The 23,120-nt window shown below is 39.1% G+C and overlaps 1 protein-coding gene and 1 pseudogene across 9 annotated transcripts; one reads left to right on the top strand and one right to left on the bottom strand.

Annotated features, from left to right (window-relative positions):
* Positions 1-9,505: 9,505 nt before the first annotated feature.
* LOC104613513 (Pentatricopeptide repeat (PPR) superfamily protein) lies at positions 9,506-21,115 on the bottom strand. 9 transcript variants are annotated; one of them, XM_019200507.2, is made up of 8 exons: positions 20,958-21,104; positions 20,629-20,708; positions 11,713-13,102; positions 11,414-11,526; positions 11,104-11,224; positions 10,455-10,620; positions 9,867-10,333; positions 9,506-9,796 (listed from the first exon to the last, which is right to left on the bottom strand). In XM_019200507.2, the coding sequence occupies exon 3, from the start codon at positions 13,065-13,067 to the stop codon at positions 12,003-12,005; it is 1,065 nt and encodes a 354-aa protein (XP_019056052.1). In that variant the 5' UTR covers positions 13,068-13,102; positions 20,629-20,708; positions 20,958-21,104; the 3' UTR covers positions 9,506-9,796; positions 9,867-10,333; positions 10,455-10,620; positions 11,104-11,224; positions 11,414-11,526; positions 11,713-12,002. The 9 variants fall into 9 exon arrangements, with proteins under 9 accessions (XP_019056052.1, XP_088755710.1, XP_088755712.1 ...); XM_088899584.1 differs by having other exon boundaries at positions 9,506-10,333; XM_088899586.1 differs by having other exon boundaries at positions 9,506-10,333; positions 10,455-10,606.
* LOC104591197 (NADH dehydrogenase [ubiquinone] flavoprotein 1, mitochondrial pseudogene) lies at positions 13,109-20,614 on the top strand (annotated as a pseudogene).
* Positions 21,116-23,120: the final 2,005 nt, after the last annotated feature.

Here is a 23,120-nt window from a genome sequence, read left to right as displayed (position 1 = left end):
TATTATCGAGTTCCTGAAGGCTAACATTTAGCTTATTCATATTGCAATTCATGATAAACTGATTGAATGAGGGAAACAAAGAGTTTAGGATGGCATCAACTTTGGTGACATGATCTAGCCCTGACCCGGATGCCTCTAGTTCATTAATGTAACCCATCATCTTGAGATAATGGTCATGAACCATCTGGCTTTCGGTCATTTTAGCGGTCATAAACAACTTTAAGACCTCTTGTCGAGTAGAACGATTCTACTCTTCATACATGGTCCTCAGACTATCCAAGATATCCTTAAACACTTCAATCTGATCGAATTTTTTAGGGAGTCTATGATATAGCACCGGGAAAGAGAATTCTTATCTTCCCATTCTTGATACTCTCTCCTACATGCCTCAGAAACCTTATCACCCAGACGACCCAAAGCAGGGTTCTTAGCTACCTTGTCTAATTTCTCGAACGTTAATACCAACATAAGATTACGAAACCAGTCAACATAATTTGGGCCCTTAAGTTTGTTATTGTCCAACAACTTGGCAAATTATCCGTTTGCCATTTCTAATAAAAGGCAAGGCAAATTATTAGTCCACAACCTAAATTAATTCATGTTTACTACATAGATATGGCTTTTAATCTATATTCCATTTTCATTTATTCATCTTTGAGATTTCCCTCATATCTCAGTGACGGAGACTACGAAAAATGTCTCTAGAAATGTGGGAAACCACATACAGTGCATGGAACCAACTATTTCAGCTACATAACCCCACCACCTTCTGTGAAGGATCATATCCACTTATCAAATGAGCTTTCCCTTTGGCTTCTAACAAACAAGATTCATTGTCATTTTAGGTTAAACCTTTCTGTCTATTAAGTGCTTATCCATCATATTTGTGAACGCCAAGATACTGTGAGAGAGTCTTCCATTTTATGATAGGCCCCTCCCACATCGCTCTATGACGCCCCTATCATCTTATGAAATAATTCAACAAATCCAATAGCAAATGGGTAGCCTAATTTTATGGTGCATTTCCTCATTACTGAAGAACCCATCTTCATGCCAATGATAAAAGGCCTTTAGAGAGTTCATCATATGAATCTCCCTATCACATGCACTTATATTTTACTAGATGGAACGGATAATTACGCCCTAGTTTTATTTAACTTAAACCAAAGTGGCTCCCACTAACTTTCTTAAAGTCAGATTCAGGTGGGCCCTAAACGGCTAGGATTCCACATGGTTACTCTTGGGCAGGAAGTTGAAGTAGGGTCCATCAAAAAGGAAGATCATCAAATGATCTTAAGGACACTAGGGAAATGATGTGCACTAAGTCATGGTGTGCGAAAGAGCCACTATCAAATTAACATGGGCCAACTGCTTATGGCCAATGTACGTAGCACATCACACATCATACATCACATGCATGAAATAAAACCACAATTAATCCAATCAATTTTAATTATCTGTAAAACCCTAAAATAGTTAGGTTAAATTAGTATCAGCCCATTAGAGCACATAACATTATCTAGGTACATGGGTTGAACTGCAAAAAGAAGTGAAGGGATGAGATATCCATCGTATGGATGCCCAAATCTTGCGGAATAAGGTGGGCGAATTTCAAAAAAAAATTCTCCCATTTTCAACTGGGAATCGAATTCCCTATTTAGAAAATCATATTTTCAATGATCAATCTTGAACCATAAACTGAACCAGATCTGAACAAAAGCAATAGGAGAAAATTATACCTGATACGGAGAAGTAATATCTCTCAATGGAGGTGTTCACGCCCAAGGAAGGATCCAAATACTGCTCCCACTGAATATGGCGCAGTGCATGATGGAGTATAATCAACAATGTTCTTCTCCAAGAACCTAGTCATTCGCAAGAAATAGCAAGATGGCACGTGAGCACAGCTTCCTATCAACCCTTTCACAAAGTACTGATATCAAGATCAAATCTTGACTTCTCCGACAACTGGAGATCGAACTGGCAAGGTAGGCAGCAAGAAGAAGGAGGCGACAAGAAAGAATTCTACAGGGTTGCTTAATCCTTTCTTCTGTGATTTCAGCTCTAAAGAGGATGTGAATATGTGTCTTCTAAAGGCTGTCACCCCTTCCTTCTCTTGTAACCCTAAAGGATAAGTTCCTAATTCAATTAGGACTTGATCCAAATTTGATTTGGATTAGACATCCCTTTAGGTGATAAGGATAAACCATTATCTTATCTACATATTAGATTAGCCTTCTCCTAATCTCATTAGGAGGTTTCTAGATCTGAATCACATTCAGATCTGGACTCTCTGAGTGGATAGGGTTAAGACCTTATCATATCTGCTAATCCATCTCAGAATTCGGCCCATATTTAACTCATTAAATTAGCCCAGTTCGAAATGGGCTTGAGGCCCATTAAGGTCATGTATTCACTTAGCCTTCCTAACTGATGCCCAGTTGGGCTTCCTTGTATGGCGTGGGACCCAAGCATTGATCTACACATCAGCCACATGGGTTCGGCCCAGCCTTTGTTACAAGGCTTGACCGAATACACTGTTACGGACAGTGCACCCCCTGAAACCCATCAAATGGGCTCTATGGGCCCGACACTTACCCTAAGTGGTCCCTAGGCCAAACCACCTTGTAACACCTAGGGACTGTGAGCAGATGCAAGATTAGTCCATCAGGTATTATCCTCAATGGTCTTACACTCAACCTCTCAGCCCATAATGATCAAATACTGCCCGACAAGAGAGGACCTCTCCCTCGGCTGTAAGGAACAGTGTTGCACTCTCTGCTTATATGGATCCCGAGAATTAAAACCTTTTGCAAACATTTTAGAAACCATAATATATATATATACTTTTATATCTCATATAAAATATATTTTACAAAACAAATCTCAATGATTGAAATCGGCTACCGGCAGTCTTGGTTTCCATCAGTGAGAGTGCATCCCCGATCATTACCTTTGTCCGATAAATGGGCTAATCCTGTCACTATGATTACCCACTCAGATGAATTCTCAGATTGTCCCAACATACCCAGATTTTGACCCCCGCTAAGGATCTCACTGATTGGTACATCAAAGACAGCTCAATCCGACACCTACTGCAGTATCATAATCGAGTCTAGGGGTCGGGTGTAACTTTCCAGTTTTGCCCATTAATCTCCAACGTCCAGGGCAATACTGGAAATCTGGTATGGTTCAAAGATTTAATTGATCCTACACTACATGTGCCTAGGGTCTCATCCTAGCAGCTGAAACAGGCCACCCCAACAGACTTGGTGGCACATTAGTGTCAGCCTTATCAGGATAGGTCTCCCCAAACCGACCCACCGGCTGTGAACATTCTAAACTAACACGAGTCTCATTAAGTGTCTAGTTTAAGGGTATTACACAGAAACATACCAACGGAAAATGAATCTAATATGTACTTTTATTCATTTACAATAAACTCATAATGTACATCATTCTGATTGAAGCTAAGGGCATACAAAACTATCTAACAAGAAGATCGGCCCATATAGCTGAATCAGGGCTGATGCAGTTTTAACTTAACAATACTGGGTTTTACAAGTTGGGCCAAATTACATCTTGCAATCAGCCATCAAACCCTCAGCCCATTATAAAATTTTAGGGCTGTGAACAATCCCTATTGAGTCACTGATTCGGTCCAACCAGTTTGGTCCAATCTGGGTCGAATGTGTTTGGGCTTGGTGTCCAATTCAATATTCAATTCAACAAGATGATCTGAAATTAATTATGGTTGATAAATGGCAATCAACAATCAGCAAATAAACATAACAATGGGATGTTCGTGTGGCTGCAAACCTACAAGAAAGAGGTTAGTCATAGTTTGCATATTTGTTTTCCGTAAATTGCAGATTGTTGATCTTCTATCTACACAAACGTCTTCTTCTCCTCCAAGTGAACCAACACTTCTTCTAGTGAAAAAATATTTACGGACCAAGAAAATTCTTGGCGCCAATAAAAGATTTTGATCTCCACCAAATGAACAGTTCATAATTCAAGAAATGAATATAAAACACTTCTATAATTATTGCAGATAATTAAAAAAATTAAGTCCAGATCATTTGCCCATAACTGAGAACCGAATTCTGAGAGAATACCTTAATTTGCACAAATCGGGTATAACCGATTCTGCCTATTTGCATAGGTTCAAATCAGGTTTGATTTTGGTTCAAGAATATGGATGGCCAAACCTTTTAGGAAGGTTGGGCAAAATTTCAAAATTTTCTTTTTCTCCCTAATTTAGAAAATTGTATTTTCAATGATTGTTCTTGAAACAAAACTGGAACATATCTGAAACCAAAAGGGAATGAATGGATATACCTGATACGAAGTAATACTAACTCCCAACATAGGTGTTCATGCCCAAAGAGAAAACCAAAACCCGCCTCCACTAAAGATGACACACTGTATGGTGAGGCAGGATTAGCAGGATGGTTCTTCAACAAGAACCTAAATTCTTTAGTAAGAATCGAATAAGGGCTGGTGAGCATGACTTCAAATTGTTTGTTCCAGCAAGAAACAATATCAATAACCTTTCTTGATCAGCTCCACAGGTGAAAATCAAACTGGGTAGGGGCAGCAAGAACTGGGGAGAATTCTATATGTTGTTGAGTGTGAATACCCCCTATTTATAGCCTTCTTTGGATCAGCCTCCTAATCCAATTAGGAGAGAGTTTCTTGATCCAAATCTGATATTTGGATCTGGACTCTTAAATGAATAAGACTCATCTTATCCTTCATCTAATCCTAATCAGGTTATAAATCAAATTCCACCCCCTTTTAATTGACTTAAGCCCAGTTTGGAATGGGCTTTAGGCCCATTAAGTCACATATCTCACTTACCCTTTAATCTGCTGGCTAACTTAACTCTTTTTGTATGGCATGGTACCCTAACATCGATCTACACATCAGCCACATGGATTCAATCCAGCCTCTGTTATAAGGCCTAGCCGAATTCACTATAGGACACAGTGAACCCATAAGTCCATCATCATCGACTCTTAATGGGCCCAACATTTATAGTAAATGGTCCTTGGGTCCAGCCACCTTATGAAAATCCAAGGACTGTGGGCAGATACAAGATTAGCCTATCAGGTATTATTCTTAATGGTTTTACACTTAACATCTCAACCGTTAATGATCAAACATTGTCTAACAAGAGAGGACCTCTCCCTCGGCTACAAGGTATAGTATTGCACTCTCTACTCACATGGATCTCGGGAATTAAAACATTTTGCAAACAATTTGAAACCATAATATATAAGTATATCTCTATATAAATATATTTTGCAAAACCAAATTTCAAACATATTTGAAATCCACTACCAACAGTTTAGGTTTCCATCAGAGAAAGTGCATTCCCTAATCATTCACTTTGTCCGACAAAGGGGCTGATCCTATCACTATGATCACCCACTTAGATGAATTCTCGGACTGTCCCAACATACCTAAGTTTTAACCCCTCTAAGGATCTCACTGATTGGCAAAATAACCTAATCCGACACCTAGTGTAGTACAATAATCGAGTCTAGGGGTCAGGTGTAACATTCTAGTTTTTTCCATCTATATCCAAGATCCAAGGCAATACTGGAATTTGGTCCGATTCAGGGTTTCAAACAAACCCACACTACATGTACCTTAGGTCTCACCCTAGCAACTGAGATAAGCCACCCCAACCAACTTGGCGGCACATCAGTGTCAGACTCGACAGGATAAATCTCCTTAAATCTATCCAACGGCTGTGAAGATTCTAAACTAACACGAGTCTCATAAGTGTCCAATTTAAGGGTATTACATAGAAACACACCAAATCACATGAATTAATTATGCACTTTTATTCATTTATAATAAATGTCATCAAGTACATCAATCTGATTGGAGCTAAGGGAATATACTGTCTAACACCCTTGACTGTAAGGTGCAGTGTTGCACTCTCTGCTCGGATAGGTCCTAGGAATTAAAACATTTTACAAACATTTTTCTTGAAACATATATATATATATATATATATACATTATATATCATATCAATATATTTTGCAAAATAAATTTCAAGCATTGTTGAAATCGACTGTCGGCAGTTTTGGTTTCCATTAGAGAGAGTGCAGTCCCGATCATTCACTTTGTCTGACAAAGGGGTTGATCCTATCACTATGATCGCCCACTAAAGTGAATTCTCTGACTGTCTCAACATATCCAAGTTTTGACCCCAAAAGGATCTCATTGATTAGCACATCAAAGACAAGCCGATCCGACACTTAGTATAGTACCATAATCAAGTCTAGGGGTTATGTGTAACTTTCCAGTTTTGCCCATTAGTCTCTAAGGTCCAGGGCATATCTGGAAAATGGTCTAGGTTCAGTGCTTCAAACAAACACATATTACATGTGCTTCGGGTCAAACCCTAGTAGCTGAGACAGGCTGCCCCAACTTCTTTGGAAGCACATTAGTGTCAACCTTGACAGGATAAACTCCCTAAGTCTATCCAACGGCTGAGAACATTCTAAACTAACACGAGTCTCATAAGTGTCCAGTTTAAGGGGTAAATGCACAAAAACAGACTAATGATAACATAAAACAATTATGTACTTTTGTTCATTTACAATAAATGTATATGTACATCAATCTAATTGGAGCTAAGGGCATACATTGTCTAACACCATTATTTCTCTCTTTTTCTCCTTTGTTATTCTTCTCTCCCCTCCTTCGCTATCCTTCAACAATTGTTGTCATTGTCCTAACCAAATTCAAGCTACTGTTTTGTTCAACAATAAGCTTTTGAACCAAATTTTGTCATTTTGATATTATATTGCCTTCTATTGTTCCCCAATCACCATTAGCACCCGATTTATACTCGGTCCGCTACCTGAACCTCCAATTTACCCCAAAACCTCCCATTAGACCCTCCTAATCACTTTGAAATGTCGGAAAAAAAAACCCTAAGAACCCGAATTTTACCTTGAAAAACCCTCAAGTTCATCATCGAATTTACTCAATACCAATCCAATGGCCTCGATCAATACCCGTATACACTTTTACCCTCAAATCAAATACCACCATCAAACTCAAGACCTCTCAAAATACCTACTCATAAAATTTTAGCTCAACATTCCTCCATTTACCCTTTCATCAAATAAAGATTCCATTCTGATGCCTTTCGTTAGTCTAAACACTTAGAATCCATATTCCCTTGATTTTAACACATCGAAATCAATCAAACCACACCATTAAACTTTGGACATACCGAAGCACTTGCCCATAAAGTTTTAACCCAAGATTCCCATATTTACCCCTCCATCAAACCAAGATTCCATTCTAAATTCTTTCATTGACCCAAATTCCTATCATATTGATTCCCCTGAACCAATCAAACATGACCACCATATCACAGATACCCTAAAATACCCACCTATAAAATTTCAACCCAAAATACCCTTGTTTACCCCCTCCATCGCATAAAGATTCCATTTCAAAGCTCTAAATCAATCGCAAGCCATTTTTCTAAATCTGCCCGATCCAAGTCCATTTATCCCAATCTGTCCTCACCAATCAAATCAGAACCTCCAAAAAACCCTATCCTACCAAATTTCAACCAAAAATACCCCGTTTACCCACTCATTGAGAAAGATTTTGTTTTGGTCAATCTCATCCACACACACAAAATCCTTCTCAGCAATCAAACCCATTTCAACTCTTCACATTTTGGCCCAAAAATCTTAGCTAGACCAAATTACACTCGATTTTGCAAAATTATCAAACTACCATCAGACCTCAAAAATTACAAAAATCTCATTTTAACGTATACTTAAACTTTTTTCTTTCACTCGAAAGATAGAACAGGAATTTTCGAAGGGCTACTATTCACTCCCTTCCTTCGAACGCAAAACTAAGGAGCTACGGCGATTCCTCTCACCACTGATCTCTCCCTCTCTCTCTCTCTCTCTCCTCTTCCTCCTCTTTCTCTTTTCTTCTTCCTCCTCTCCTTTCCCTCGCCATCGGCGATGGAACACCAGTCATTATTCAAACACTCCATTGGTTCTATATTTAAGGGAGATGCAAGAATCAAAAACTGGAAGAAGGTTATGCCTTCGGTAGAAGCTGCAACAACTATTCATTCGACCATTGTCCCCCAAGCACACACAAGCACAGAATAATCAACATCTTGGTTGAGTTAACGTTTCATTCGAATCTAGAGCTTTGTTACAGAATAATTGAACCAAACAAAATAATCAACATCTCTCTTTCTCGAATGAGCATATCTTCTTCAATTTCGTGAGATCAAATCATAAATCAACAAAAATGGACGAAAATCTCTTGTCCGAAGTAAATAAATAAGAAAAGATCAATCTCAATCTCTCTCAACCTCCGCTCTCCCTTATTCCACCATCCAACAACGCAACTGCCACTGGTACACACTCCCGCCCCTCTCTCTCTCTCACTCAGCCTTCATTCTCCCCTGTTCCACCGTTTACAAGCGCCAATTGTGCCACCAATACACACTCCTGCCCTCCTTCCACCGTCCACCAACGGTGGTTGTGTTGTTGGTACACACTCCCACCCTCTCTCTCGACCTATACACACACTCTCTCCCTGTCTTCGACTTTCATAGATTTACAGCTATTAGACCCATTTGATTTCGACGCCACTTCTTAGCAACTTCCTCCGCCTCTAGTCCCACCCCCACCCCCCTTCTTTCTCTTCTTCCTTTCATCCCCTTGTCCACTTCGTTCTCAAACCACTTATTCTTAGTTACGAAAATAATTTGTAATGACAACAACAACCCCCTCCACCTCTCTTCTTGACACCGACTTCCATAGATTCATGGCTATTAGATCCATTTGATTTCGACGCCACTTCCATATCTAATGGTCGAAACCCCCTCTGACTCATGTCCCCCCCCCCCCCCCCCCCCCCCCCTTTCTTTCTCTTCTTCCTTTCTTCCCCCTGTCCGCTTTGTTCTCAAACCACCTATTCTCAACCACGAAAAAGATTTACAATGACAACAACCCTCTTTCTCTCTCTTTCTCTCTCCCTCCTTCCTCCTTGTCCGTTTCGTTCTCACTACGAGTTACAACTACTCTACAACTAGGACTCATTCGTATGTGCCTGCAGAGACAAGGTTATTCTAGTAATGGTGAAAGCCACGAAAAATCCCAAAACCGCACATTGTAAGATGTCCATCACAGCCTCATCCGACATCTCCAACTCCTTCAACGGTAACATACTCGATTCCACCACCTCTAATACCTTTGATCCCTTGGTATGTAGGATCCATCGCTCTCAATTTATATTCCACCATTATCACCATTGACTTAAAATTCTGGTTCAGCCCTACCGTTTAGAAGTGAGTGTTGTGTGCAATTGAGCATGCTGTGTCTTGGGACAAATCTTACTTCCACGCATGACCTCAATAAGAAGAGTACCATCGCCACTCGCGATCATTAACTCGAAGAAGATGAACCGTGATTTTGTTCAAATTTTCAGAACTTGCAACATTAACATTTCATTTCTTTCCATTAACATTTAATGACGATGTCAATTGTCAGAAACAGTGAAGGTATTTTAAGACAATATATAAACAGTATGAATAGAATTAATCAATTAGCTAAACCATAAAGGTAGATTAAGAAATTTGCCCCTTCCTACTGATGAGTAAGGAGAGATTGCATTAAAACTTGAGGCTGTAACAGTTGGTCTTGAGCTTTGTTTCAAAGAAGTATTTTATTAATTAAATTTCAACTGGGTTGCTAACTAGCGCCATCCAGTTATTGCTGCGGCTGCATGAAAGAGACTAATTAGTTCAATTAAGTTGGTAATTTTGCCAGTTGATCAAGCTGTTATGCTTACTGAGGTGGCCTCTGTAGATTGAAGTTTAGGTTGTTTTGCTGCAAGATCCATCGTCCCTATAAGCTTGAAGGGAAATTATCTGTAACAGCTATGTTCTACATATTCATCCACTGGACCAAACTCAGGCTACGTAACACAGCATTCTGAGTCCGAGAGTCCTTTATGCAGATAATCACCAAGCCAAGGCATTGTCCACTTTAAGAGGTTGTCCAACTCAGGTTATTCATTATCTGCAAAACCACCTTAAAAAGTATGCAAACATGAACAACTACATTACAAGGTAGCCTTTCTCTCTAGCAGTTTGATGTCAAAAAAGGATAAGATGAGAACAAAAAGGTTCCAGAATGCCTCCCTTGTGTCCAGCACCTATAAAAGGGATAGACTTCATGATTTATCAAGTCCCATCACAAGTCAAAACTTGATTCAGGATGTTTGTTTCTGGTAGCCTCATCAATGTTGACATTTTCCTATATGCAGAGTTTGAAAGAGTTATTTCCAGCTTTGATGAAGTTGATTTTATTATGAAAAAAAAAAACTGCCACGGCATTATTAGCCATTAGCCATGCTTACAAATCACAAATAACAAACCTGGTAATCCTAGTTGCCTTGGCCCTTGGGTGCTTGGATCTTAAGAAATGTGGAAGGCAAACCAAAAAAAAAAAAAAAGCAGCCACCGGTTCAGTCTCCCATATCTAGACTCCGTTACAACTTTCCCCAGCTATTGACTCATCCCAGCCAACCTATTAAAAAAAGGCTGCCACAGCCCATGTTATGTATGATTAATATAACAGCATTGATGATTATAATTAGGTTCCACAATAAATAGGGGAACAATTATTATACCTACAGGCTACAGATTATGCCATTGTGAAACTTTCCACCTTACAGGATCTAGATCACTAATGCTTGTAATCGTGCCCATATACCTATAAATTAAATACTAAGAATCTTTCCATGGTGTAAAAGCACTTCAAACTTTTTCCGTGATCAAGGATCAGCATGAGTTAAATGAGTTGGGGGGAAGGGGGGAGGTGTCAAGTAAGTGAAACCACAAATCAAGCTTTTCAATTTTGAAATTAAAAGGAGTCAGTTTAATGGTAAATACATTTCAGCCAATCCAATGATTTTAAACATTAGATGAATCCTACGAACACGCAAAAGAAAGAAACAGAAAAGTTTAGTGAATGTTTGATATTACAGTTACAATACTGAGAGGATATGGGTCATTTATAATAACCTTCTTGTTCCTGACTCTTCAGTTTCAAACATCATCCGGAACTGCATGCCAAGTGATATTTGGTTACTTTATATTGCCCTGTAATACTTGGATTGAGGAATGACATTCTGGAGGACTAGCCCTGCATAAAGAAGAGTTATTTCAGAAAATCCATTCACAATGAGATCTACAGTTTGGGACTGCATGAAATGCAACTAATCTAATCAACTAGATTCCATAACTCAATGAATTTCAAGAAAGAACAAAGTTCAAGATTAGAAATTAAACTAAATGATAAAGATAAAAACTCCCAACAGAAGAAGCCAATTACCTTGAATTGTAGAACACTGTGAAAGGATTGTGGTTTACAGCAATACAGGCTGCTGCTGCTAGGATGCCAATATGCATACTATCACTTGATAAAACTGATGACGAAATATTTAGCTGTTAGGATGCCAAGATGCATACAATCACTTGATAAAATTGATGACAAAAATTGGATGGCTCTAGAACAAGTAACTTCAACCAGAACAGCATAACCACTAAATTTAGCAAGGATACTCTTTACAAAGCATGGGATCAGTAAAAAAATTAAAATAATACTAAATAGGAAAAAATACTTAAACATACCCTGTGGTATCTGACCATTGCTTAAACATACCCTCCAGTTTCTGAAATGACTAAGAGTACCACTGTAGAGTACTGTGCTGATGTGGTAGATGGAATTCATGAAACCTTTTTTTCCCTTTTGAGACACACTACTACTGTATAACAGACACCCTGCACAAATTATACTTAAACAGAAGCATGGCTCAATGCTTGGTGGTGCCTCGTGAGCAAGAGCCTGGAGTCACTAGTGGGTCGAATAATACTACCACTTTGAAGAAAAGAATATTATGCCACGCACTGAACTGTCTGCTTTAAGACCTCAGCTCAGCCAGTCGTTGGCGTACAGCATAGGCAAGTGCTGGTTCGCCAACACAAGCAAGCCCCTCAACCACTCTCTGTCGTACCCTGATGTACGGAATGAAACCCCTCTTTGTCATCTCCATCACCACCTTCCCTGCCAAGACGAATTCTTTTCTCTCCAAGCACCCTTCCACAACTGTCTCATACCCTTCAAACCCAACCCCATATCCTTCTCTCTCCAAGAACTCAACCAATTCAACCGCTCTCCTCAATTCCCTGTTTGCTCGCATGGCTGCCACCACCTTCACCACTGTCCCTTGCCTTGGTGTCAAGCCAATCTTCCCAACCATCTCCATCATCAACCTGGCAGCTGGTTCGGTCCTTCTAGCCTCACACATTGCTCCAATCACCGTCCCATAACTCTCTGAGTCAGGATCGCACCCAGCCCGACACATGCCTTTCAGAACAGTAATAGCCTCAGCCAACTGGTCAATTGCACAGAGGGAGAAAAGGAGGAAATTGCAGGTGTTGCAATCAGGGTGGTATCCAATCAATCGCATCTCAGATAGGATGTTGGGTACTGATTGGGTTCGGCGGCAATTCAGCCATGCAGAGGAGAGCGAGAGCTGTGTTTGCGGGGCAGGAATGCAACCAGAACGAAGAGTTCGTTGGAGGATGGCAAGAGCAAGAGGGAGAGGGTTGGGGCATTGGAGAGTGTGGAATAAGAGGTAGTGGTAGGCAATTTTGGGACGAGAGCGAGGTCTGAGATGCATGAAAGATTGGAGAATTTCGTCAATGATTTGGTTCATGAATGCTTGGGGAAAGGAAGAAAGAAAGGAAAAGGGGTTATTTGAGTTTTGTTGAAATTGGGGTTGATTTATGGCAGTGTTTGTGGTTTCATAGGAGAGGAGTAAGTCGGGGATTTGGTGGTAGGATTTGGTATTGATTGCTATTCTGATAGATTCTTCAAGGGTTTGTGAGGACGAAACTGAGTGAAATAAAGAAAAATGGCGGAGGGAGTAGCTAAATTGAAGGAGAGAGTTGCAGAGCTTCTTTGCTCCATATCCAGTTGCCATGTTTGAGATTGTGAGAAGATGCTTATTCAACAGAACTGAAATCACATAAATAATTAAATAAGAATAAAACAGAGCTAAAAATGCAAATAAGAAGACCATGTCTAAGTAATAGATTGCAAGTCTAAATGGAATGATGAGAGGTCAGAATTTTATACAGTTAAACCAGATAACAAATATATCGAAATTCTGTGATTCAAATAAGAAACAAGTGATTTTCAAAGTGTGTTCAGAATTAGATAGAATTAAAAATGTCTAGATGTTGCAACACTACAATAGCTAATAAGATGCTGATAGTGCAAGTTAAATAAAATCTCAGAAATTGAGTAAGCTAAAGCAAATAATAAGAGATTTAAGTCCTGCAATTAAAACAAACCTAAAACAAGTAACAAGTGAAATGAAATTCTGCAATTCATGACCAATAATAGAATTCTCAATATCAATAGATAACTCTATCAAGTTGTAAGAAAGAAAAAAGAATTAAATTACAGAATGAAGTCAGTGAAATAAACTAAACAAAGGAAGATAAATTAAGTACTAGAATTAGATAATGAAATTTAAATTACAGAATTTATTAACAGAACAAGAAATGATGAAAGTAAGAATTAAATGAATGACATTTTATTCAAATCCTCGGTTATTTCATGCCAAATCAGATCAACCTGTACAGCCAATTCAAAATATAAGATAAAAAAAAAGAAAAAAAAAATGAACGAAGGATTTAGGACTTCCTCGTCTGAGGGTGAGCTGCAAATTTGTGACTGGAGTTTCTTTTTGTGTGGAGATATACATTGTATCCACTCTTGTGCTCATGAAATGTTGGCAAGTTATTGTTGGATTGAAGGTGGGCTGGTTTCAGACCCATTAAGCAATGCACAAATGGCTGCATTGGTTGCTTGACCCATCATATTGGAGTTTGTAAAAAGGGGAAACTTATCAGGACTTTTTTTGGGGATCGATTGATATACCTGCTATGGAAAAATGAAGAGACAATTCATCTATTCTCTCTATTTCTGATCAAGAAAATAAAACCCCTACTCGAATTGCTTAATTTTACAGGAAAAGGCAATTTTGGATAGGCTGGTCGATCCATTGCTTGGAGGGGGATGAACCACCAAGTCAAGCAAGGGAGGGTGGAGTTTTAAAATATCACATGCCTGCCCAGATTCCTACTGATGGGCCTAATTTCTTGACTGGGTCTTATGGTTTGGGGGTTAGAAGACCCAAACAAATGAAGCATCAAGTGGACTGAGGTCAGCTAGCCCATCTAACAGCTCTAACAAGGCACATGACTTGCTTAAGTTGCATGTGACCGAGGGATCTAAGACAGATGATAGAAACCATCTGTCATCGTCTTCTTCAAGCTCTTCAAGTCGCTCAAAGAGTTCTAATCAGAATGGTAGGTGATAGGCCCCCAATTAACCTTATGTATGCTAGGAGAAGGAAAGAGCAGCATAAGCCAGGTCAGCAATCAGTTAAGGGGGGAAATAGTTGAACACATGGGGCTTACTAGCTGGGCATTTATAGAGGAAGTCAGAAGGGAATGAGAAGAGTCTTGGGGCATTTATAGCTGAAGGGAATGAGAAGAGTCTTGGGGCATTTATAGCTATGTCAGTTAGGAATAAGAAGAGTGTTGGGCATTTATAACTTGGCCAGCTGGGCATTTATAGGGGGAGTCAGTTATGCTGTCAGAAGAATATAAAAAGGGTCTTTGGGGGATGGGGGAGGACATGTCTTTGAGTGAAGAATGCTGTGAGTGTTTGGGAGAGCTGGTGGTCTCTCGAAGAACCGACCAACTGTTAATGCTTTCTTCTGAATGAATACCAGTTTCTTTTTTTCATTTGAGTTGAGTAATTTCTGCTGTTAGTCTGAGAATTGTGTGTGAAATTTCTGGGTCATATCAGTGGTATCAGAGCACGTCTTTCCTCGGCCATGGTGACAGCTAAGGAAGTGGCATCGCAGGTGGAGGGTTTCGAAGAATGCCTGTCTTCTCTGCATTCTGGATTTCGTTTGGAGATGAATGGCTTACGCAATGAGTTTCAGCGACTCGATCCAGATAAGGTAGCTGCTGGACGTTCAAAGATCTCGTCCCTAGAGAACTCGGTACAATCTCTGGAAGGAGGCGTTCAAGATCTGGTGAGACGTTTTGATTTGTTGCTTCAGCAACAGGCCTATTCAGCTCCTTTGTCTACAACTGACATTGCTCCTCCTTTAGTCGCATCAAGTCGTGCGTCTGACAAAGGGAAGAGTGCAGCTTCCCCGACGTCTTTTTCAATGTCAGTCCCGGAACATACTTCTGATTCACTTCCTCGAAAGTTGGAGTTGCCTATTTTTTATGGGGAAAATCCTGACAGTTGGCTTCTTTGCGCGGAGCGCTATTTTGAGATTAATGGCTTGCTTCCGGCGGAGCGTCTGCATGCGGCCGTGATCTGTTTAGAGGGCGATGCATTGGTGTGGTATTACCGGGAAGATAGTCGGCAACCTTTTCGTGGTTGGACAGAATTCAAAGAGCTCCTTGAATGTTTTCGATCGACTCAGGAGGGTAATTTACAAGAGCAGCTCTTCTCGTTACATCAGTCTTCTACTGTTAAGGAATATCATTGCCAATTCGAGGTGCTCTCCGCTCCCTTACGTGGCCTGCCGGAATCAGACCTTGAAGCAACATTTGTTAATGGGTTGCACGACCCTTTCCTGAAAGGTGCCATTAAGCGGGGTGACTGGTATAGAACTAAAGACTTGGTACTTAAAGGCTCTGATGGGATTGTCAATGAAATGAAGAAATCTGGTCTTCGAGGCCGTGGTGGAGCTGGTTTTCCATCTGGCCTGAAGTGGTCTTTCATGCCAAAAGTATCTGATGGCCGTCCTTATCTTGTTGTCAGTGCTGATGAGAGTGAGCCAGGAACATGTAAAGACAGAGAAATTATGCGCCATGACCCACATAAACTACTAGAGGGTTGCCTGATTGCAGGGGTTGGTATGCGGGCCACTGCTGCTTATATCTACATAAGGGGAGAGTATGTAAATGAGTGGAAAAACCTTGAGACGGCAAGGAGGGAAGCTTATCAAGCTGGACTTTTGGGAAAAAATGCATGTGGATCTGGATATGATTTTGATGTTCATATCCACTATGGGGCTGATGCTTACATTTGTGGAGAAGAGACGGCATTGTTGGAAAGCCTTGAAGGAAAACAAAGAAAAACCAAGGTTGAAGCCTCCTTTTCCAGCTAATGCAGGGCTATATGGATGTCCAACAACTGTTACAAATGTTGAAACTGTGGTGGTTTCCCCCACCATTTTAAGGCGTGGTCCTGAATGGTTTGCTAGTTTTGGCAGGAAGAAAATTTCTGGGACAAAGCTATTCTATGTCTCAGGCCACGTGAATAAGCCTTGTACAACTGAAGAGGAGATGAGTATTCCATTGAAGGAGCTGACAGAGAGGCTCTGTGGAGGAGTTAGAGGTGGATGGGATAATTTGCTTGCAGTGATACTAGGGGGTTATTCTGTTCCATTGATTCCAAAGCACATATGTGATGATGTGTTGTTGGATTATGATGCACTCAAGGCTGTCCAAACGGGTTTAGGGACAGCTGTTGTAATTGTGATGGACAAGTCAACTGATATTGTGGATGCAATTGCTAGGCTCTTACTTCTACAAGCATGAAAGTAGTGGGCAGTGCACACCATGCAGGGAGGGGACAGGATGGCTGTGGAGGATCATGGAGAGGCTGAAGGTTGGAAACGCGAAGCTGGAGGAAATTGACATGCTTCAGGAGGTGACAAAGCAGACACACCATCTGTGCATTGGGTGATGCTGTTGCTTGGCCTGTGCAGGGACATATCAGTGTGCGGTGTGCGTCCATCCACTATGCCTGGAGTTACTGGTTTGGAAGTGCTTATTCATTTGGTGGGACCTGCCTAATTTTGAAGATTCTTAGGAGCCTTTTGACTTGCTTCGAGACCAATTTCCTCATTTTAACCTTGAGGACAAGGTTAGACTTTGGGCGGCGGGTAGTGATAGGCCCCCAATTAACCTTATGTATGCTAGGAGAAGGAAAGGGCAGCATAAGCCAGGTCAGCAATCAGTTAAGGGGGGAAATAATTGAACACATGGGGCTTACTAGCTGGGCATTTATAGAGGAAGCCAGAAGGGAATAAGAAGAGTGTTGGGCATTTATAACTTGGCCAGCTGGGCATTTATAGGGGGAGTCAGTTATGCTGTCAGAAGAGTATAAAAAGGGTCTTTGGGGGATGGGGGAGGACATGTCTTTGAGTGAAGAATGCTGCGAGTGTTTGGGAGAGCCGGCGGTCTCTCGAAGAACCGACCAACTGTTAATGCTTTCTTCTGAATGAATACCAGTTTCTTTTTTTCGTTTGAGTTGAGTAATTTCTGCTGTTAGTCTGAGAATTGTGTGTGAAATTTCTGGGTCATATCAGTAGGTAGATTAGGCTATCACTGGAATGACGCAAATCCTAGGTGCATCAGACGTAGTGATGTTGAGAATCTACAGTTGCAGTTTTAGATAAAAGAGGAGGGTTTCACTGATTTGAAAACTGAAGATACGCTCAGCCTCAGCAGTGTAGATTTGCAAGCTTCAGGGGATATTTTAGATGATGGAAACACTGGGCTGTTATTTTGAGGAAGATCTAAATGGTCCAACTGCCCCTGGAAAAGATGAAAAGGAAAAGAACTTGAGTGCCGACAGCTATGAACAGGCCAGTTTCACTCCAGTTGGTGTGTCACACAAGGATACAGTAGAAATAGCAGTTTCTACAGAAGGTGTACAGGGTACAACTCACCTAACAAACAAACCTTTTCCTATAACTCAACCTACTCAAGATATCAGTTTAGAGAGACAGGATTCATCTCTGTTGCTTTGCGCAGAAGCACTGGTTAGCAGGGGGCAACCTTCTAAGGTAACTTCAGATGTCTTGGTCGACAAAGTAATGGTTGAACCTAGTGAACTTCCATAACTGGATCAGACAGAAGGAAAGACCCTAGCTCCAAACTCTAATACTGGGACCTCGTTTCATGTGTCTAATCATTCACTTCCCATTGGCTCAGGTATGATCGTCCATTCGGTTTTTGGTATTAATCTGGGTTCTGTGCCTGAAACAGGTGCTCTGGCTTCACAACTGGAGAGAACAGCTAGTGGAGGGGGGTTGATATTGAGGTGTTTGGGTATGAAAAGTAAGAGGGGGAGTGCTTTTTGAAAAAGAAATGAGAATTTTAGAGAGGATTTGGAAGCAGATCGATGCTCTGTTGTAGGAATATAAACAGAAAAAAGAGAGAGGCAACCCCTAAAAAGAAAGAGCCCTCGGTGAGTCCTCGAAGAGGTGAGAAGGAAGTACATGGTGATGGAATGGAAGCCCCCAGTTCCTAACAAAATAAAGCTGAATTTTGATGAGAGCTCTGTAGGAAACCTGGGATTGACAAGCATTGGTGGTGTGTTTAGGACCTTTAGGGGTAGATGACTCAATAAAGACTAAGCTACTAGCACTACTTCAGGACCTAAAACTTACCAAACAAGCAAATTTTAAAAACTTGGGAAGGTTGAAGGGGACTCAAAAATGGTGATAGCATGGTCTAACAGCAGGGTAATGCACAATGAATTTATAGACATTCCCTAAGGGAGGTTGAAAGTCTAGCAAGGGAACTCAATGCTTCTTTCACATGGATCAGAAGGACTGCAAATGAGCTGGCTGACTCATTAGCCAAACAGGGAGTTTACAAGCAGCAGCTTTTACAATAACGCTGCAACTTTGTTCTATTAATTTAAATAAAATTCCTCTTTGCGGATAAAAAAAAACAAGTTTGAAGTGCACACACATTGTGGAGGAGAGAAACACACTAAGGATACATGCTGGATTTTTTTTTTTTTTGAGAAAAATTAACTGATTTCATTAGAAAGAGAAAGAGGTACACAAGGTGTACAGATACATAACATCCTCATTTGAAACCAAAAGCCCTTAGGAGAGAGAAGAAGCCTAACAAGGGTTTGGGGCCCCATGGACATATAGCAAGTTCAAATTAGTGTTTTAAAAGGCATGGGAGGCGTACGCCTGGAGGCGCGCCTCCAGGCGAGGCGCTCCCAAAACGCCCTGAGGCGTATGCCAAAGGCACTGACACCTCTGAGGCGTACACCTCTTACACTTTTCTCATGAACCATGCTAGAGGCGTATGCCTCTTGTGCCTCATGCACATCTGATATGAAAATACATAAAAAAAAAAAAAAGAAAAAAGAAAAAAAGGAAAGGAAAGGAAAGGAAAAGAAAAGAAAGGGAAAGAAAAGGAAAGGAAAGAGAAGAAAAAAAAGAGAAAAGGAAAGAAAAGAAAAGTAAGGGAAGGGAAGAAAAGATAAGGCGAAAGAAAATGGTTTGCCCCCTGTCCCTTCGGCTGGGGGGCGACCAAACCCCCCGCTCCCTTTTCGATGCAGCCCAATTTGTTTTTTCGCTCGCTCGCCTTCGCTTCGACAAGACCCCCCCTTTGAACTACTGTTATGCATTTTTGTTCTTCTTAATATAAAAGATCTTTATTAAAAATAAAGAAAAAATGAGATCCCCCTTCCTTTTCATCCTCCTCATAACCCCCCTCCTCTTAAGGAGGCTTACGCCTCTTTGTGTTTGGGAGGCTTACTCCTCTTGCGTTCTGAATTACGCCTCACGCCTCTAGGTAGTGGAACGCCTCGCGTCACACCTCCGCGTTTTAAACACTGGTTCAAATATGGCTAATGGAGTACATAAGACTGCAACAACTAGTGCTTCTCCTCATATGGGACCAATGTTTTAAAATGTGGAGGTGTAAACAAGGTGTTCCACTCAATGTTCAAAATATCTACACATATCGGCCAATACGTATCATATTGGGAGCTTTCCGATATGCCCCTACAAAGGGTGTATCAGAGTTTTGACCAGTTCAGGGGGTGGACAGACCTTAAACCGGCCCCTCTGAACCAGATTTTAAAAAAAAAAAAAAACTAAAAAACCCACCAATACTGCCCGATACGCCTCTAACCTTGGTTCCACTACCGAAAGGCATGAGGTGTAGTTCAGAACGTAGGAGGCATAAGCCTCCCGAGTGCAAGGAGGCGTAATATGTATCTTTTTTGTAGTTATAATAATAATGATAAAGCATTATATTAATAAAAACTGTAATTTAAGCACGAAAGCATACATAAAACATAGTTTCAAATGTCAAATTGCCAATAAGCTCAATACTTGGGTTTTAAATCCCAAGTTCCCAACTCAAGATTCATTTCCAAGTAACAATGTACAACACATTCATGATTCAACCATGCAAAACGGATTACAAAAGAACTTTAAGGATTGAGACTTGATCAAAAGATTCAAACAGCAAGCTTCAAACTACCAAATGATGCTAACAACAAGCTTTAACTTCTGTTTAATATTTAAAGTTTAATTTAAACTTCATATAAAACCAATACTAAAGTAGCTAAACTAACGCAGTATTACATTATTTCTAACAACATTTTATTTGTTGAAAAACAGAGTTTTGAAGAAGATTGCTAACAAAAGTCGATAAGCCCAATAGCTCATAGCCCCATACCTGTAGCCACTGGTTTCCTATTAGAAAGTCAGAACTTTGAATTTCAAAGACGGAAAGCAGTGAACAGCAGTATCTTTGGTCTTCCAGAATAAAAAGAGGATCAATAAGAAGAAAAGGAGAAGAAAAAGAAGAAGAAAGATGTCAGTTAGTCAAACTGTTCAAAGGATGATTATCCAAGAACACAGTCAACCACAGAGAAGAAGGAAAAAAAACAGAAGAAAAGAGGAAAAAAATAAATTACATTGTATGCTCAAGCTTGAGCATTGAAATAAGTAAGCTCAACAAAAACGTTGCAAATTTGACAAAGACATCGAAGAAAACAAACAAACCTATCACAGGAGAGACTTGATTCCAGTTCAACCTTCTGGTTAAAGCTTTGTTCACACCCTAGCCGGCATTCTGATTGGCAGAATCAATCGATTGGAGGGATTTTTCCCCCTTTAGCACTTAAAAAGATGATAATATGAAATAGGAACCACGATAAAATCGGCCCCCACCAATTACATCTTATAACACGTGAGACTCATCAAAAAGATGTGAGGCAGATGCTTCTTGTATAAAGCATGCCAGAGGCACATGCCTCCTGCAAGGCATATGCTTCAGTACATGCCTTGCCTCTGTACAACAGGTGTATGCCTCACGTGTTCCAACACATTCCTATGTGAGTCCACGTGTTTTTGGGATGCATTACGCAGAGGCACGCCTAGTATGTGCCTCCCGTAAAAATTGAGAAAGGAGCTTTATGAAAGTTCCAATTAAACGGTGCTCATTCTAAGTCCAATATAAGCATATTTTTGGGCTATGCTTAGTTTATTAGACCATAATTCAAGTTGTACTTTAGTGAGAGTGATTAATTTTTTATGCTTTAGATAAATTTGTATTGACTTTTGTATCTTAATGCTAAACTTTTATTAATTTTTTAAATTTTATGGTTTGTAATTATTTTTGCATTATTTTTAGGTAAAAAGTTTTTATAAAGATATTTTTTGTAATTAATTCTATAAAAGTTGGTTAAGGGTAAATTTGGTATTTAAAGAAAATTAATGCATTACATCAACACTTTCTATTTCGAATGCTAATGGAAGGAAAACATCTGTACCTTTTTTCAAAACAATATGGGAGGTTTTTGTTCGGGTCAAAAAAAATATAAATTACTCCTCTTTTAAATTATTAGAAAACCAAAAGAGGTTTTTATAATTTTCCCAATTTTTATATAGAATTTAAGTTGAAAATTACTCCTCTTTTAAATTGAATCATGTATAGTGGCAGAAAATCTAAAAAATAGAATTTAAGTTGATTTTAGATTAATTAAACTATACTTAAGGTTAATAGATTTTTATTAATTTTTCTTTTTATTAATCCTTATTAAATTTAATTAATTATATTAAGTTTTTATTTTTCAATGAAATTTAAGTTCATTAGTAAAAATTAATTATAAAACTAATAATTGTTAGATAAATTTTTATTAGTTTTATATTAATTTTAAATGGATATTAGTTTTTAAGTTATCTTATTACATTTTATTAATTTATTTGTTTTTATTATATTAATAAAAATACTTTTATCAAAATAATAATTAATAATTATTTTTATCTTATTTAAGTAATTTATAAATTATTTTTACTATGGTTAATTAATTTTTATTATTTTAAATAGAACACAAATGAATTAAATTTTTATGATGTTCTATTAAATGTTTTCAACTCCCCGTTTACTTAGATGGTTAAACCATTTGAACCATCACTCGGCCCTAATTTCTAATTTTGGGTTTCCTAAAGCCTACTATTTTGTCAAAAAACGTTGATTTGGAAATTTAGCCTAATAATATAAAATATTTAATTAGCCTAATTTATTTTGAAATATAAATTATTTAATTAGTTAACTCAAAAATTAATTATCCTTTAAATTGAAGTAGATCATTTAGCGTAATAATATTTCATTGAATATCCTCATTTTTTTATAATTATAATTTAATATAAATATATCTAATGTGTATAAAATTATAGTTAAATTGAAATGGTACAAATATAGATAAAGTTAAGGAATTTTTGGAAATTTAATGAAATAATGAAGAGGAGAGAGAACTAATGCCATGAGTTATTATCTTATTGAAGGGGAGAGAGAGAAGGGAGAGAGAGAGAGAGAGAGAGAGAGAGAGTGTTAATGGCATAATTAATGAGAAAATATAATTGAAGGAGTTAAGAAAGAGGAGAGGGAGTTAATGGTGAGTTAATGAGAGCATATAAAAGTCTTAAAGCTTATTGGCCACTTGAGTTATTTTGTTCAATTTAAAAATGAGAAAAATTAAAAAAAAACAGAGAAAAGGTTAGCGCTTCTCAAAAACAACCAAAAAAATTATAAATGCTCCTCAAAATGACCAGAAATTAGGAAAGTGCCAGCTTGGCACATTCCATTTGAATATATAGATATAGATATGGGACAGACCACTACTTCCTCTAATTGCTTTCCAAAGTTTACTACAAAAGAGGAAG

This window comes from Nelumbo nucifera, chromosome 3 (genome assembly GCF_055504915.1).
Source record: "Nelumbo nucifera cultivar China Antique chromosome 3, China Antique-T2T, whole genome shotgun sequence".
Classification (NCBI taxonomy): domain Eukaryota; kingdom Viridiplantae; phylum Streptophyta; class Magnoliopsida; order Proteales; family Nelumbonaceae; genus Nelumbo; species Nelumbo nucifera.
Note: the sequence above shows the minus strand (reverse complement) of the source record. Positions and strands in the feature narration are given on the sequence as shown.